Here is a 17,490-nt window from a genome sequence, read left to right as displayed (position 1 = left end):
ACAAGTTAAGGACCTGCATACAATAACCAAGCGGCTCCATTTACCCTTGCAATTTGTGCTTGCGCACACTCCTTAGACATTTTGAACAAAAAAATGACACACAGACATCAGGCAGACGGACAGTCATTAGACAGACAGCGTAGGATGGTATACGTTTAGGAGTAACTGCTCTAAGATCCAAAAATTAAAAGCCTCATAGGTTGTGGTTTTCTATGAAGTTAACCCCTCGTGGTCATTTTTTTATCAGTTACAGAAAAGTAGACAAGCTGATTCTGGATCACGTGGTACAAACATGGACGCGGGACTCTCCCGTCAAAACGAGAAAGTGGCTATAGTGGGCATAGGCTGTCGCTATGGCAAAGGGGTCGACAACGTCAGGAAGTTCTGGGAGATGTTGGTGAAGGGGTTGGACTGTACCACGTCGGTGCCTGCAGATCGCTTCGATGCCAGCTACTTCCTAAGTCCTGGAGAGAAGAGGGTGGGCAAGATGTACATCAAGAACGGTGGCTACATCTCTCAGGACCCGTACATGTTCGACAGACAGTTCTTCCATATGCCACCCGGTAAGTTAATTTGGTCATACAGTTCAGTATCAGTTGATAGTTATACTGAGATGAGACTTTTATCCAGTGTTACATAATAAAATAGTTTCGGTAAATTGTTTATTACAAAACTGATGAAGGCAGGCGCGGATCCAGAGGGGGGGGGGGGTCAACCCCCCCCCCAGCTCTGTCCAAAAAAAAAAATTCTCATACAACTTCCTAAAAAATAAGTCGAAACCTCCACCCTGCTGTGACACCCCCCCCCCCCAAATTATACTGCTCTTATGTCCGCCTGTTCAAAATACAGTACAACATTCTGTAATGAGTGTTAATAATCGTCGAATTTGAACAGCGTCCCCTATTGAAATTGGTACCAGCCTCCCTTCCCCAGTTTTTGATGTTACGGAGGCCAAGTGTCCGGAGAAAAAAACGTGTGTACATTTTCAGATTTGTTGGCCGATGAAACCCCCCCCCCTCGAACATTTCTGGATCCGCCCCTGGAAGGAAAACAGCAGCTGAGCAGCTTTGTTGTCTTTTTGCACCAATACAAATGAAAATGGATACATTGTCTTTTAAGTAACTTTACAACGGACAGGACATTTTGAAATCCTACTGTTATCAAGTTCGTCTAAATGTTGATTTTGTGTAAATGGGATTATTGATGAAACACCAAATATTTGAAATGTATTAATCTAAATCTCATTTTCACTGCTTTTGTTCTAAATTCATACAATGATCAAAACCAATTAGTTTTGGTAAATTGTTAAATTCAAATACTTTATGTTTTATCAACAATGCTATGCGTACCCTATGTTGGGGTTTTTTATCTATGAATTGTGTTCTCTTGTATCTGCATGGGGCGCAATATTTATGTTAACAAATCAGATTCACAAAGTAAGTAACATAGGTGTCATCATGTGACCGTTTATAGGACGGAATCAGGCATGTTTGCGGGGTACATAGCTGTCAGTGCAACGGTGAAAAAATTTACCGGTAATGGGCTGATCCGGTGACCAGCTAAAATGGGAAAGGTGTGCGCCAGCTTTATCGAAACCTCGAGCTGGGTTTTATATTGTATTATCAAGGGCAATCATATGTGGAAGTTCAAAAGTGGACATCTGCTTTTCTGCTAAAATAATAGCAGAAAAGCAGATTGAACGTTTTATTGAAATGCATTTTTCTACTTTTCTGTTTATCTGCTACCAGAAAAGAAGATTGAACGTTTTGCTAAAATGCATTTTTCTACTTTTCTGCTTTTCTGCTATCAGCAAAGCAGGTTTTACTTTTTGCTTGTCACGGTGGTTCAAAAGTGGACATCTTCTTTTCCGCTACCACAATAGCAGATCGTACGTCTTGTCATGGGACATGGTTCAAAAGTGGCCATCTACTTTTCAGCTACAGAAACTTAGCAGACTGAACGTTCCCGAATGCAACAATGCTACTCTAGTACCCACCAAAAAAGGACGGTTCCAAGTGACTCCGCCTCCGTCGTTACGTCATTACAGCTTATGCCCGAATCTTCGTCCAAACAATAGACCGTTTTTCTAGCGTAGCCAGGCAATGAAAACTTTCTCATGCTTCACACTGGTGATTGACACCATTGAAGCTCAGGATACGGAACTCAGCGGAAAAAAGTCAGGTCACAAAATGAACCAAATTGGAGGAACATTTCCTTTTGATTACCGGTATGCATATGCCGACTGCTGTCTCTAACGCTTCTCTTTGATTAGAAAATGCCGACTGATTAGAAAAACCAATTCCTGGAGAAGGAACACCTTCTACAACCAAACCTCCGAGGGTTGTTACCATTGGGCGGGGGGGGGGGTGGCTGTATGTAACAGTTGCAGCCTCAACTGCTCCTATTGGTTTTGTACTCAAATTCAAATTGCTCTCGATTTGACTGTGAAACGCAGCAGATGTGTCGACACAAACACACGTCAAAGACTTCAATTTTTCACCTAATTGTCTTTGATTAGTTAAAAACTGGTTAAACCTCATAACTTATTTATTTGTTCACCATGGCTAACAGGCAAACGAGTTCGGTATCCTGAGCTTTAATCGTGTTGTAGCGTTCCCTTTAAGTTTCATAATGCGCCTTTAACGCATCTTGTATATATGTTAGTTCAGAGGTCAACCATTGTGCATTCATCATTCATTCATGTCGTTTCATTGTCGTTCGTCTACAGTTTTCTGTCACACACGCAATTTTGACAGTGCATTTTCCATACTTTCGCTTGGAAGTTACAAGCTAGAATCAACACTATATTTTACATGAGTTAGTAAACATCGGCAGAGCTGTTCCAGTGAGCAATCCAAGCTTCTTTCGTGGACTTTTGTGAGTGTTTATTGACCGAACTTTGTGTGCGTATTCACCATGTGAGTTAAAACCAACTCGCCCCGCATTCACCGCGCGAGCAGTTGCCCCGTTGCGTTGTGCATGGACTCAGCCAAGTTTCGGCTGTTTGTATATACTACAACTTGGTGAGTCAATTAACTTTCAATAAATGCGGAGTTGAGTAGGACAGTATAACTAAAACCTGCAACATCAGCTGCAGTGACTTTGAAGTTGCCTCCATTCTGGCCCACCGACCCTGCGCTTTGGCTTGCGCAAGTTGGGGCGCAATTTCTCACCCGTAACATCACTCAACAACACACCAAATTCGCGTACGTGGTTGGTTCCTTGGAGGAAGAGTTTACAACCGAAGTGAGGGACATCTTCATTTCACCCCGGAGCATGATGCCTACGACAGCCTGAAGACCGCCCTTTTCCATCGAACCTCCGTATCGGAGCAGAAAAGATTGCACCAGTTGCTAATATCGGAGGAGCTATGGGTCCGCAAGCCTTCACAATTACTACGTCGTATGAGGCAGTTGTTAGGAGACATCTTAACGCTAAAGGGGCCGGGGGCGGAATTCGCTCCCCCCCCCCCCCTCAACATTTTCCGTCGTGATAGCCTCTAAAAACAAATTTTTCACGACCCGAGCTTTTCTGACTTGTTAGCCTCGAGCTTTGCGCATCTTTTGATACCAAAAACATAAAAATCGGACCACGGGTTGTCGCGTAGCGAAAACTTTTCCGGCGCTACGCGCCGTGAAAACTGAATTTTTCGCATATACGTCGTGTACACAGAGCAGAATTGCCATTCGTACATATGAATAATTAATTAGCCATAATTCCAAAACCCTTTGACCTATAGTCATGAAATTTCTTGGGTATGTTTAGGAAGAGTTGCTCTATGCATGTGCCGAGTTTCAAAATTTTTCGTCACTCGATGGCCGAGATCTTAGGGGGGGGGCGGAATCCCCCCCCCCCTGCCACGGCTGAGAGATGGTCAAAATAACCCGGCCCCTTTAGGGTTAACGACACCCACTGAGCAACTCGCAGAACTTGCGGACAAGATTGTTGAAGATTCTGTCTCACCTACTGTACATGTGGGGGCAGTTTCATCCAGCCAGCCGGGCTTTTGGTCGCCTACAACAACCATGCCAAGTTCGGATATGCTCACACTACAAGCCAAAGTTGACCAGCTGACCCAACAAGTCAGCGCTCTCACATGTAAATTTCAGTCAGCCCCGTGGGAGATCGAGGAAGCGTGACACAACCCCACCCGAACGACGCCCATCTCGCAGCCACAGCCCATCACACTCTTGCAATGACTGCTGGTATCGCGTGCGATTCGGCGCTGATGCCAGGAGGTGTGTGTCCCCATGCAGCTTCAAACCTCGATAATAAAAGGGAAACTCCAATGCCAGCGACTAAGGGCGACGAGTCTCCCTGGCACCGACACCAATAGTCGCCTATTCTTCATCACTGATCGCAAGACAGGGGGCCCGGTTCCTGGGAGATACGGGAGCGGAAGTAAGCGTTTGGCCTCCATCGGCTGCGGATAAACGTCACGCCCAGTCTTCATCTATCAATCTTCAGGCGGTTAACAAATCTCTCATCAACAGATATGGTGAGAAGTCACTCACTTTAGATGTTGGGTTGCGTCCAGTCTTCCGTTGGGTATTCATGATCGCGGACCTGCCAAACCTAATAATTGGAGCAGATTTTCTCAAACACTTTGGACTGTTAATCGACGTTCAGCGTCGCAAACTCATCGACTCCACTACAAGCCTCACCGTAAGTGGAATCGGTTCGGTTCGAACGCCATTCCCATCAGTCCAACTGTAGCCAAGCTGAGTGAGTCGCCCTATGAAGTGATCCTCGGACAATTTCCAGAACTGACACGTCCGACTTACACTGCCAAGGACGTCAAGCACTCTATAACGCATCACATTGTGACTAAGTGTCCACCAGTGTCAGCACGCCCTATACGCCTGGCACCCGACAAGTTCATCACAGCGAAAGATGAGTTCAATCATATGCTAGATCTTGACATCATCGAAGCTTCGGACAGTGCATGGTCATCGCCATTATAGTGGCCAAGAAGTCAGGCTACAGGAGGCCGTGCGGAGATTACCGTGCCCTCAACCGGGTTACAGTACCCGACCGTTATCCGATTTCCCATTTGCTTGATCACAGCCAATCTGGACGGTAAACGCGTGTTCTCAAAAATAGACTAAGTACGCGCTTACCACCAAATTCCGGTCTTTCCTGATGACGACATCCACACGACCGCCACCACAACACCGTTTGGTCTGTTCCACTTCTATCGCATGCCTTTGGGCCTGCAGAACGCCGCTCAGACTTTCCAGGGATTTATTGACATGGTCACGCGAGACTTACTTTTCGTGTACGCCTACATCGATGACATTCTGGTCGCGAGTGACACAGAGGAAGACCATCTTTAGCTCTTGCGTCTTCTCTTCAGACGATTATCCGAATATGGCATTATCATCAACCCATCCAAATGCCAGTTCGGGGTTCCCACCCTCGATTTCCTGGGACACAGAATCGACGCTGATGGTATCTGTACCTTGAGAAACAGGGTCGACGCGATTTCAGAGTTCCCTCAGCCTACCTCCACCCGTCAACTGCGCAGATTTTTGGGACATGTAAACTTTTACCGTCATTTCGTGCCAAACTGCGCAATCGTGATCTCCCCGCTGACTCACTGACACAACACTTCTCGCTCACGCTTCTTCGGTACTACCAACTGCCATGATGGTGGACGCCTCGGACATGGCAGTTGGCGGTGTGTTTCAGCAACTTTCCAAAGGAGTATGGCACCCCCTGGCCTTCTTCTCTCAGCGTCTTAAGCCTGCAGAGAGTTGCTACAGCACCTTTGGTTGCCAACTACTGGCCATGTACTTGTCAGTCAGACACTTTCGACACTTCATCGAAGGACGAGAGTTCTGCATTTACACTGACCACAAACCGTTGGTGTATGCTCTCAACTCTCAAACCTGACACGGATCAGACACACGACAAAGAACTGCACAGACTCCTGGAAGCACTCACATCCCTGGGCCTCAGGCAAGTTCCGATACCGACCTTAAATACATCCATCTGGTGCGACGGTCGACAGGTCATGATCGTAGGGTGTTTATTGACCGAACTTTGTGTGCGTTTTCACCACGTGAGTTAAAACCAACTCGCCCCGCATTCACGGCGCGAGCAGTTGCCCCGTTGTGTTGTGCATTGACTCAGCCCAGTTTTGGCTGTTTGCATATACTTCAACTTGGTGAGTCATTTAACTTTCAATAAACTCGGAGTTGAGTAGGACAGTATAACTAAAACCTACAGTGCCAATCACCAGTGTGAAGCGTGAGAAAGTCTTCATTGCCTGGCAACGTGCATAAAAAGGTATGTTAATGTACAGAGGTTCAGGAAATAAGCTATAATGACCTAACGACGGAGGCGGAGTCACTTGGAACCGTCCACTTTTTGGTGGGTATTACAGTGGCATTGTTGGGTCCGGGAACGTTCAATCTGCTCAGTTTCTGTAGCAGAAAAGCAGATGGCCACTTTTGAACCACCTTGACAAAACATTCGATCTGCTTTTCTGGTAGCAGAAAAGCAGAAAAGTAGAAATATGCATTAAAGCAAAGCGTTCAATCTGCTTTTCTGGTGCCACCTACACAGATCTCAAACCTATACATTGTTTTAAGAAAGAGAAGTTAACGATTACCAAGTTTTTAAGATGTTTAGTAATAGAGGAAAGGCACATTTTACCCAAGTGTTAAACTCAGGAATTCAGAAATCTTAAGAATTAAGAAGCGTTTAAGTGCGAATTCATTTTTCTGCTCATTTGATGCAGACGAAGCAGCTCATCTCGATCCACAAGTAAGACTCCTTCTTGAAGTCACGTGGGAGGCGCTTGAGAATGCTGGGATACCTGCTTCCTCTATTCGAGGATCCAAGACTGGTGTCTACATGGGCGTGACGGCACAGGAGTACTTATCATTTGCCTGTAAACCACTCCACAACATGAATCAATACACTAACTCGGGTAACAACTCCTGCATGGTGTCCAACCGCATCTCATACGAATTTGATCTTCGTGGACCCAGTTTCTCCGTGGACACTGCCTGTTCATCCTCCCTGTATTCCATCCATCTGGCGTGTGAAGCACTCAAGCAGAGCTCCTGTACCATGGCTCTTGCTGGAGGAGTCAACTTGATCCTTACACCAGTTACCTCCATTGGGTTCTGTCAAGCTGGTATGCTGTCACCAGACGGAAAGTGCAAAAGCTTTGACCAATCAGCGGATGGATATTCCCGCAGCGAGGGTGCCGGGGTCGTGGTTTTAAAACCGTTATCTGAGGCTCTGAGGAATGGTGATCGTGTTTACGCTGTACTGCGAGGAGGTGCACTGAGTAATGATGGCCGCACACCGGGCATTGCAAACCCTAGTTTCGACGCGCAGGTGGATTTGGTGAAGAGCGCTTGTCGCAACGCCAGAGTGGACCCCCATCAGATTGTCTACGCTGAGGCTCATGGTACAGGAACACGGGTTGGGGACACAACCGAGGCAGGTGCCTTGGGCGAGGCTATGGGACGAAGACGAGGACCCAAACATCCTCCATTCTACATTGGGTCTGTCAAATCTAACGTTGGTCATTCCGAAGGTGCGGCAGGAGTCGCTGGCATAATTAAGACCGCCTTGTGCCTTTATCAACGAAAGATCCCACCAGTCGTGCACTTTAAAACTCCAAACGAAAACGTCAACATCAAAGAGCTGAATATCAATATCCCTACCGAGCTGATACATTGGCCAGACAGAGACGGCCGCCTCTTGGCTTGCTGCAGTTCTTTTGGTTTCGGTGGAGCGAATGCTAACATTGTTCTTGAAGGTCCTACTAATCTCCATGGAAGTGGTCAGCTCATAAAGATTGGTAAAAAGCTGAGCTGCCTCCTCCTCTCTGCATCAAGTTCCGATGCTCTTCATCAGAAAGTCAAGGATTGGCTTGATTTCCTTACCGGCGACACTCAGATGACAGACGCTACTTTCTACTCGTGCCTGTACACAGCCGCTTGTCGTTCACAGCACTACACACATCGTCTGGGTATCGCTGTCAACTCCAAGGAAGATGCGATCCTCCAACTACGGATGAAGCTTGAAGCTGAAACTCAGCAGACCTCGGAAAGGTCTGTCAAAGGTGTAGCGCCGTCAGCCACAGGCACCGAACGGCAGATTGTGTTTGTCTTCTCTGGCATGGGGACTCAATGGTGGGGCATGGCGAGAGAGCTAATGCGTACACAGCCTGTCTTTGCTTCAAAGATGAAGGTGAGCACAGTACCTTATAGCTTTGCTGCTTAAAAACAGAAGAGTCTTCAGATTGGTATGGAGTGCATGGGAAAACAAAAGTCCGGTAATTTACTTGCCATTGCACTGGGAAGAGTACCAAAAATTGGGAACTGCAAGAAATACAAATATCCGTTGGAAAGATTCGGGTTTGTTTTGATATGTTTTCTTAATTGATCTGGTAGGTTATCGACAAGCTGTTGCAGAACTGTGGAGCCAAATGGTCATTGGTGAGCATGCTGTCTGAGGAAAAGGACCGTGAAAGAATCAATGAAACAGGTGAACATTGTGATTTTTGAGGGTAAACAGACTTTGTGATACTTTTGAATTAGGATGGCCTAAAAGGATGATCTGGAAGACCATCAAATCTTACAAAACATGATTTCACATAAGTTGGTCAAACATTAAAGATTGTCTTTTACTTACTTTCTTCTTTCCAACAGAAATCAGCCAGCCTTGTCTGTGTGCGGTTGCGATAGGTCTTGTTGACTTGTGGAAGTGCCATGGTGTGGTCCCAGACGCAGTGGTTGGTCATAGTGTAGGAGAGGTCGCATCAGCTTACGCAGCAGGCTTCCTAAGTCTTGGGCACGCAGTCAAGTTGATCTATCGGAGAGGAAGAGAACTACGTAAAACCAGCGGCTCAGGGAAGATGGTGGCTGTCTTACATCGCGTTGAGGAAGCTCTCCAATTTGCCAGTCAAAGCAAGCATGGGCAAGTGCTCGATGTTGCGGCTTTCAATAGCCCCGGTCAAATCGTGTTTTCAGGTGAGACTTCGGCTGTTGAGGGTCTGGCTAACGAGCTGAAGTCAGATAACATAAAGTGTGTGGTACTTAAGGTAAATAATGCTTTTCACAGCAAACAGCAGGAGGTTGTAAAGAACCCTTTTCTCAAGAAAGTGGGTAAGTTTCTTAAGGTACAAAACGCGTCGGAGAAGCGACGCACGATTCCAATGATGTCAACTGTGACTGGGCGTTATTTGACGCCTGGGGAGGCCAACTCTCCTGAGTACTGGTATCAGAATATCAGACAGAAGGTTTCCTTCATGGATTCTATTCAGAATCTGGCAAAAGATGGCTACCGTGTGTTCGTGGAGATAGGTCCTCATTCCTCGCTTCTGCCGGCCCTCCGAGACACACTGGCTGCCGTTCAGGCTACAGATGATGCATTTATCACAACTGCATCTCTGCTACGGCCCCGCGAAACCACCACATTGGCCAACGATTCTGAGAATCTCCTGTTGGCGCAAATGAGGCTTCATGTGAGTGGCATCCCCGTGAAGTTCCATAGCTTGTTCATGTCCACGTTTCGCCGAGTCGTGTCGGTCCCACACTACCCATGGCAGCGAGAAAAGTGCACGAATGTTTCTCCTGAAGGAAAGGAGGACTTGCTCTTTCCTTTGATGGATGGTCACCACATTCTCCTTGGAGAGCCCGTGGATACAAGTTATCTTCGAGAAAGTCCGGTGAAGATATGGCGAGCTGACCTGAATGCATCTCGGGTACCTTGGGTTCAGGATCACGTCCTGCAAGGGGCTGTGGTTGTCCCTGCTGCTGTTTACACGGAGACAGCTCTTGCAGCAGCTCGTTCGATGAGCTCTGATCCCTACCCACTGATTCTGAGTGGACTGACATTCGATCGATTCATGTTTGCCTCAAACTGCGAAGGTACTTTGGAGACGACAGTTGAGAAGAAAACATCGGAGCAATTTCTCTTCACGCTACGGAGCCACGATGCGTCCCGAGGATCGTGGATACAGCATTGTCACCTGAATATCATCCCTCCATCTGTAGCCAATGTTAGTGAGTTGATGAACGCTACAGTTGATGAAGAGAGCATCATTGCAAGGTGTGGAGAGATCCTTCAAGGTGAGGAATTTTACATCAGGCTATCAGAATGTGGGTTTGAACTGGGATCGACATTTAGATGCGTTCAGGAGGTTTCAACGTCAAACGATTTTCGAGAATGTTTTGTGTATGCTGACGCCTCTCCCAGCTTGCAGAGAGAATTTCATCGCTACGTTTACCATCCAGCTTTTATGGATAGTTTCTTGCAAGCCTTTGGCGTTCTCCTGAGTTTAGCGACAAAAGCAGAAATGGAGGCTTCCGGCAAGACATTTCAGCCTGTCTATAGGGTTCCAAAAAGCATCAAGACGTTAACTGTCTCTGCACCAACCTCACCGCATGTTTGTATCCACGCGAAGATTGGCGGAAAGGACAAGCGTTTTTGTGACATTGATGTGGCTGACGCAGACACGAAGAAAGTATTCTGTTCAGTCAGGGAGCTTGTGTTTGAAACAATTCAAGCAGACAAGATGGAGCCGCAGGTATGGGGTCTAGCTTGGAAAAATCACGGGTCAGTAGTTGTTACAAACGGAGGATCCGAATCCCCATGCGCTAAAAGGAAGTTGGTTGTCTTCCCGGATGATACAGAAGTAAGTAGTTCATTTGTTGATTCGCTAGTGAAGGTACAGGCCTGGGATGTTACAATCATTGATACGAAAAGGGCCGATGCTGTGCAACAGGCAGTTACCGTCGTTTCAGACAATAAAGAATCTGATGCGCTTGTGATCATCATGAAAACAGAGATTTGTGATGTCGATTTGAATTCGAGATCGGTCATGTCAAGGAATCAGTTTGAGGAGTGCCAAAAAGGCGTATTGTTTTGTTACTCTGTCTTAAAGACGTTACAGCAGGAGGGGATCAAGGCCAAGGTGATTCTCATCACAAAGGGTGCGCAGCATGCAAAAGAAGAGGACGACGTCAACCCGTTTGCAGCGATCCTCAACACTATCGGAGTCACAGTCAGTCATGAAGAGCCTTCAATTAGAGTATTTACTGTTGACCTGCCCATGATGACAAGCAGCCTTGAGTGCTCCACAATTGCTCAGGAAATACTTAACAAGGAAGATAATTATCTGAAAGACGAAAATGTAGTCGCCGCAAGGACACCAAACTCCACACTCGAAGACGATCAAGCTCCCTTAGTGGATCTCTATTCACCTCGCTTGAAAATGGAAAATCTCTCCAAAGCTTCCGGAGTTGTGCCAACAAGGTTCTGGTCAGTTGTTGAGCGAAAGGTGTCTGATCGTAGTCGTGTCTTCATTCAGAAAACTCCTCCCAATGAGTTTGATAACACCGATTCAGACACTGTCCGTGTGAAGGTCGAAGCTTTCAGTGTTTGTAACAGGCATGAGTTGGAAGGGGACAGCAAGGTAGGATCAAACACATTTGTGTACGCTGGTAGAGTCGACCCATCAGAATCAAAAGATGTCAGTGAAACGTACTTGGGTCTTACTTCTTGTGATGAAGTCAAATCGTGTATGAGCGCTTCGTCACATGATTTAGTTGAGGTGCCCTCCCATCTCACGCCCAAAGAGGCAGTGAGTATCGTTAACGATTACTTCCCAACCGCCGTCTTCTTCAATCAGGCTTTGCAAATATCTGCAGGTATGCGTCTTGGCTTTAAGTGCGACTCTCTTAGTAGTTGTGATATCGCAACGATTCACCTGTCAACTAAATTGGGAGCTGAAGCGGTCCTTTTAACTGATGATCGTGATTATCTCGCAGAAACTAAGACAGAAATACCTGTGAAGTGCCTCAGTGAGATAGATGAAGCCTCATTTGATGTGCTGTTTATGTCTCTCAGATCGTCATCCTTGGGTCGCACACTGCAGTCGTTGTTGCCAAAGTTGAGAAGAAACGCCACTGTTGTAATAATGCAAAGACTGAGACAAGATGAAAGACTTCCGATGCTTCCTTCAAAGATGAAGATTGTTGCCTTCGATACTGATCTCCAGTCAGCAGTTGATGGATTATCCGGTGCCAAGATAACAGCTACTCTGTCGAATCTCTGGGATATGTTTGTTCCGAATGTTGAAGGTAGTCACCTGACATGTAAAACCAACGATGTTAAGGGACTGTCTTCTCTAGCTGAACAAAATACTGAAATTCCCAAATCTGAGGTCATCGAGGTGGGATCAGCGGAGCTTATGTTGCCACCTTCTCTTGAGAAAGATGGTTTCGTTGCTGATGGAGAATCGGCCTACTTCATCACAGGAGGAACTAAGGGGTTTGGTCTCAGACTTCTAGAGTGGCTGATAAAAAGAGGAGCTCGATACATCTACGCTGGTTCAAGAGGGGAAATAAATGAGGAATTACAAGGGGTAATTCAAAAAGGACAGGAAGTCTCTGCCACAATAAGACACATTCAGTTGGATGTTTCTAATGCAACCGACGTTGAAAGGGCACTACAGGGAATGAAAGATGACCAGTGGCCTGCTTTGAAAGGCATATTCCACTGCGCTGCTGTCTTCAGTGATGGATTCATTCAAAATATCACAGCAGAGTCATGGAACAGTGTCATGGCTCCGAAGGCTTATGGGGCACTTCTCCTGCACCAGTTGACGCTTAAGCTTGGCATCGAACTGGATCATTTTATCATGACCTCTTCCATCGTGTCTCTGATCGGCAATGCGGGACAAGGTAGTTACTGTGCAGCCAACGTCTTCTTGAACGCCCTCGCCCGGTATCGACATAGGCGTAATTTACCAGCAACTGCCGTGCAGCTTGGTTTGATAAATGACGTTGGGTTTGCAGTTCGCCGTGGTATTGTTCAAATGTGGGAGAAGACGGGCGTAGAAAGCATGAGTCCCGAGGAAGCTCTTTGTGTTATCGGTTGTGCTTTGTCAGTTCGTCAACCCCAGCTGGGTATCTCAGGTTCCTTTAATCGGAAACTATACGCAGCGACGCATCAGGGTCTCATGATACAACACTTTAGAGAAAAGCATGGAACCATGTCCGTGATGAAAGATTTGTTTCAAGACAGTGACGTGTATCTAACTGCCACTAATGATAGCCTGCTTCAGTCCATTTTGAAGCTTCCGTTCGCCAAAGCCAAAGAGGTAGTTATCGAGGCTTTGGCGAAACTTCTCAGTCAGCAGCTTGGGTTGTCTGATGAGCCTCCGCACGATGCCTCTCCCATTTCCCTTGGTTTGGATTCCCTCATGGCTTCAGAGGTCAGCCAGATGATCAGTCAGCAGTTTGAGGTCACCATGGGAGCTGTGGATCTACTAAATGACAAGAACACGATCCAGGAGCTTTCGAAAAACATCACAAGACAAATACTGGCGAAGGCGGACTCAACCGCCCAGACTGGTTTTGATAATGAAGTCTCGTCTCTCTCCAAAGAGAAGAAAGTTGTCATCGAGGGTGATATGCCGATATCGTTTGGACTGAAGCTTGTGTGCTTTCCCTCCAACGGTGCAGGACCTTCGCTGTTTTCACACTGGATACAACATCTGCTACCATTTGGTATCCAGGTATTGATGATCCAGCTGCCGGGTTGGGAAGGCCGTGAAAGCGAGCAACCACTAACAGAAATGAGCGATATTGCACGGCTTGTCCACGATGAGCTCGTACCACATCTTTCAGATATTCCCTTCGTATTTTTTGGTCACAGCATGGGTAGTCTGATCGCGTTTGAAGTTTCTCATCTCCTTCTAAAGGAAGAAAGCATCTGCCCTCGCCATCTGTTCGTCAGTGCTTGGTACGCACCGACAACACCTTATCCCCACCCAGAAGAGCTCAATATCTCACCCGCAACCTTTGAAAGGTTGAGGCAGACCCTGGAGAACCACCCAAAGCTCTTTGCAAATTTAGCGAAGATGAAACAAGTTAAGTTCAGTTTTATGGATGATGTGGCCTTATTCAATACCGCCCTCATGCGACGGTTGTTACCTTGCATTGAGGCCGCCATTCAAATGGTGAAAAGCTACGATGGCAAACACCAACAGCCGTTGCCATGTGACATCACTGCTTTTGGCGGGAAACAAGACGGTTTTGTTCCACCTGAACTCCTGGACGGCTGGGAGTTGGAGAGGTCCAAGAAGCACAACTTTAAGAAGACCACCTTGCCCGGGAGGCATATGTACATTCTGACAAGCACGGCAGAGATTGTGAAGGAAATATGTCTTACGTGCAAGAAAATAGGAGCTAACTGAAGTACTCAAGAATGTATTATGCTATTCGTTCCTGCAAAGTTAGTATATACAACAAGATGGCTTGCTTTCGGTACGAATTCCACACCCCTTCACTGATTTCATTCTTCCTGCTTTAATCAAAATTAATACATACCGTGGAGACTTGATGGATTATGATTAGTCCGACGAGACTCGATTACGTGGGGGTATATTAACGGTGATAAAGACCGGCTTTATTAGCGAATAAATGGCCTTTGAACCAGCATTGATTCAGCATCATGTAAATTAACGTACCAGTGTGTTTCTGCATTTGCTTGGTAGGTCTATAATTTGATAGGGGTAAAGCTTACATACTTGACGCTTGTATCTTAAGTGAACAATCGCACTAGCGCTCAGAAAGAAATAGTGCCTGCTCAGTTTAATTATTTGCGCGAAACCACAATCAGATTCTTCTAGGTTTTTTTATGACTAGTTTTTTATTGTATTTTTTTTAAATTCGATTGCAATGCAGATACTAAGTCTTGTAAAGAGAAAATTAGTATAAGAAGAAAAGTAAGTTGAGGTGGATAGATAGTATATTATATATTTTTTATTGAAAAAAAGATAGTATTCGTATTTTTACATACACAGTAAATGTTCCTAAAAATGGGTTTAACCAGATTTAAAACAGTTCACTTTGAATTACGTTACATACATTCATTAATGTTATACTTTATGACTAGGATACGCATCTAAAACATGTCGTTATGGATAATTTGACAACATATAGTCAAATCAATGTATTGCGTCATTGGAAAATTTGAGAGCGTAAAACACGCTAAGGGAATGGTGTTAAATTGTTTAGGATTCTAATTGAACGATATGATCATGCTTTTTAGTCTGTCAGTATGTAATTGGTGTTAATTTGAAGATTGTCAGAATATATATTATTCTTGATGCTTCAAATATTATAATAAACACATGTTGATGACACATTATGCATTTTAATATATCCACTGCAAGAGGATGTCTTGGTAAATAACATTGGGCCTTTGAACACAGACACGAGATTTCCTATAATGACCGAATTCTCTGTTTATAATTATTTGATCTAACACTAACTTGAATTTATGTTCTGCCGAGGAGACCACGCAAATCCAGTGGTGGGAACTTGTATCTCGATTATTACTTATACAGGCATATGCACTTCTTCTATTCCTAAATATCTTTGTCTGAAGCCAACGAGCGACACCATTTCACTGAAATAAATGATTGTAGGGAAAAGTAAGCTGTCAGCTACTGTTACTCAGGTGTTTTTCACAAGCTACGATTATGAAAAACAGGACCCATTGCAACCTACAGATGATGTTACTTATGCGATCGTATAGCACACTTTTCGGATACGTGTTTAGCAATTGTAATTGCTAAACACTCTTCTAAACACCTTCTTGCTATCACTTGGTAAACATGTTTCAATATTTAAGATGTTAAGGGTAAGGATGGATAGTGTTTAGCAATTGAACATTGATATTGAGGAATTGGACACGTAGTGTTTAGCTTCTATACAAACATGTACAGAAAGTGATAGCATGATTGTGTTTTATTGCTAAACACAGTTTGTAAAGTATATCAGGCAATTAATTACTATTTTAGTATTTTTGAAAAGTATAGGTGATCTTTAAGAGATTTTCGGTAATTAGATAATTATGTCATAAGAATATGAAAGTGGCAGGTTGGCATTTGAGAGGGTGTATTTTTTTGTAGAGAAAGCTATTTTAAAAGTCATAATTTTTGCCTCATACGACCGCTTGATGCTACACGGTAACAGTGCAAATTTTTAGGATGCGGTGTTCCATTACTGTCCTTAACCCAGAAAAATGATTAGAAAATCGAATAGGCGAATATATCCATGTGATTAACGAACATGATGCCTTACAAATTTGTATTTTAATCGCGGATTGTCCCACACAACGTTTTTCAAGACGTGAACAAAACAGAGGAAGTCTTTCTTTGTCATGTAAAGGTTGCATACTCCTTGCTCTTATAAATTGTTTCGTCTTTGACTACACGAATCATCCATTTCAAAGTTGTTATTGACTGGCAGTGAATAATTCGCAAAAAAGTAATAATTTGTAAAGAAATAATCCTGTCACTAAACGTCGGTGGATTATTTGGTCTAAGGTCTCATTCCAAATTGAACAACTATTATATTGCTTATTGCGACCTGAAATTTAAAAAAAGCACGAGGAATTATCTTTAAAATACTTTTTTTTATCATCAAAACAGTATATGTATTTTGAGATCAATATGTCTTGCAAACTCACCATGGGAAAAAAATAAGTATCATGTTTACGTGGTGTATTTTATTGTAATTAAAGAGGTTTTAACATACATTGTACTTATGTTTTTGGGGAAAAGTCTGTATTCCTAAAAAAAAACACGATCATGATCATTGTTTGTTCTTTAAGATCAATATGTCCGTTCTTTTTAATTCATCATTTTATCTAACATGAGTAACTCTCTAATGTTTTTTAATTGTAATTGAACCGCAATGCAGCACTTAGCTGTCATATTTAAATAAACATAAACCATTTCAAATCAAATCAAATTTCCTTATCGTTATATAGCTTAGATTGTAATTGCAAAGGCTATGATTCAAAGACTAAATCAGCGTCTTGATGACTGACTAAAATAGTGTTAGTTATGTCCATGCCCCGTTTTATCACCATCGATCCTGCCCGATGTGGAAATTAACATGCGAACGATACATCCTCAGTATACTTTCCTATTTTGTACACGCTATAGTAAATGCTCCAAAGCCGCATCGAAGAATGTTGCGGAAGACACATTTGTTGCTACACTTTTACCCTACCTCACCCTTATATAAAAACGTTTTACCCGTTTTCCTCATCAATTTGATTTTTTCTCCAACTTTTTATTATCTTAACGAACAAGACCGTACTTTTCGTTGTCTGCTTTTTATGGGTAAAACCGATCCGCCTAACAAGTAAACGGGTCCGTATATCCCTACATGATCGATTCTGATGGTGGGGCGAGAATAAGTCTTCCCTACGAGTACTGAAATAATGGGAAAGTTGTACAGTGAATGACCTCTGTATGCCTAGTGCTAGTCAAATAGCAATTGAATAAGTATATTTTCAGGGTGATACGCGACAATAGCACACATAGTACGTCTTGAATAGTATCTGGTTAAGACTACTGATTGATATATGAAATTCGTATTACCTGAGGCGGGGGCATAAATCGGGGGGGGGGGTGTATATCCCCCACTTTTTGATAGG

At 44.3% G+C, this 17,490-nt stretch overlaps 1 protein-coding gene across 1 annotated transcript; it reads left to right on the top strand.

The window, feature by feature from the left end:
• The first annotated feature begins 251 nt into the window (after nucleotides 1-251).
• LOC119728865 (reducing polyketide synthase swnK-like) lies at nucleotides 252-14,266 on the top strand. Its single transcript, XM_038201298.1, has 4 exons — nucleotides 252-563; nucleotides 6,746-8,214; nucleotides 8,418-8,511; nucleotides 8,676-14,266. The coding sequence occupies exons 1-4, from the start codon at nucleotides 293-295 to the stop codon at nucleotides 14,228-14,230; spliced, it is 7,389 nt and encodes a 2,462-aa protein (XP_038057226.1). The 5' UTR covers nucleotides 252-292; the 3' UTR covers nucleotides 14,231-14,266.
• The last annotated feature ends 3,224 nt before the right edge of the window (nucleotides 14,267-17,490 follow it).

This window comes from Patiria miniata, unplaced genomic scaffold (genome assembly GCF_015706575.1).
Source record: "Patiria miniata isolate m_02_andy unplaced genomic scaffold, ASM1570657v1 HiC_scaffold_1, whole genome shotgun sequence".
In the NCBI taxonomy this organism is placed as follows: Eukaryota; Metazoa; Echinodermata; class Asteroidea; order Valvatida; family Asterinidae; genus Patiria; species Patiria miniata.
This window is presented reverse-complemented; position numbering and strand designations above follow the sequence as displayed.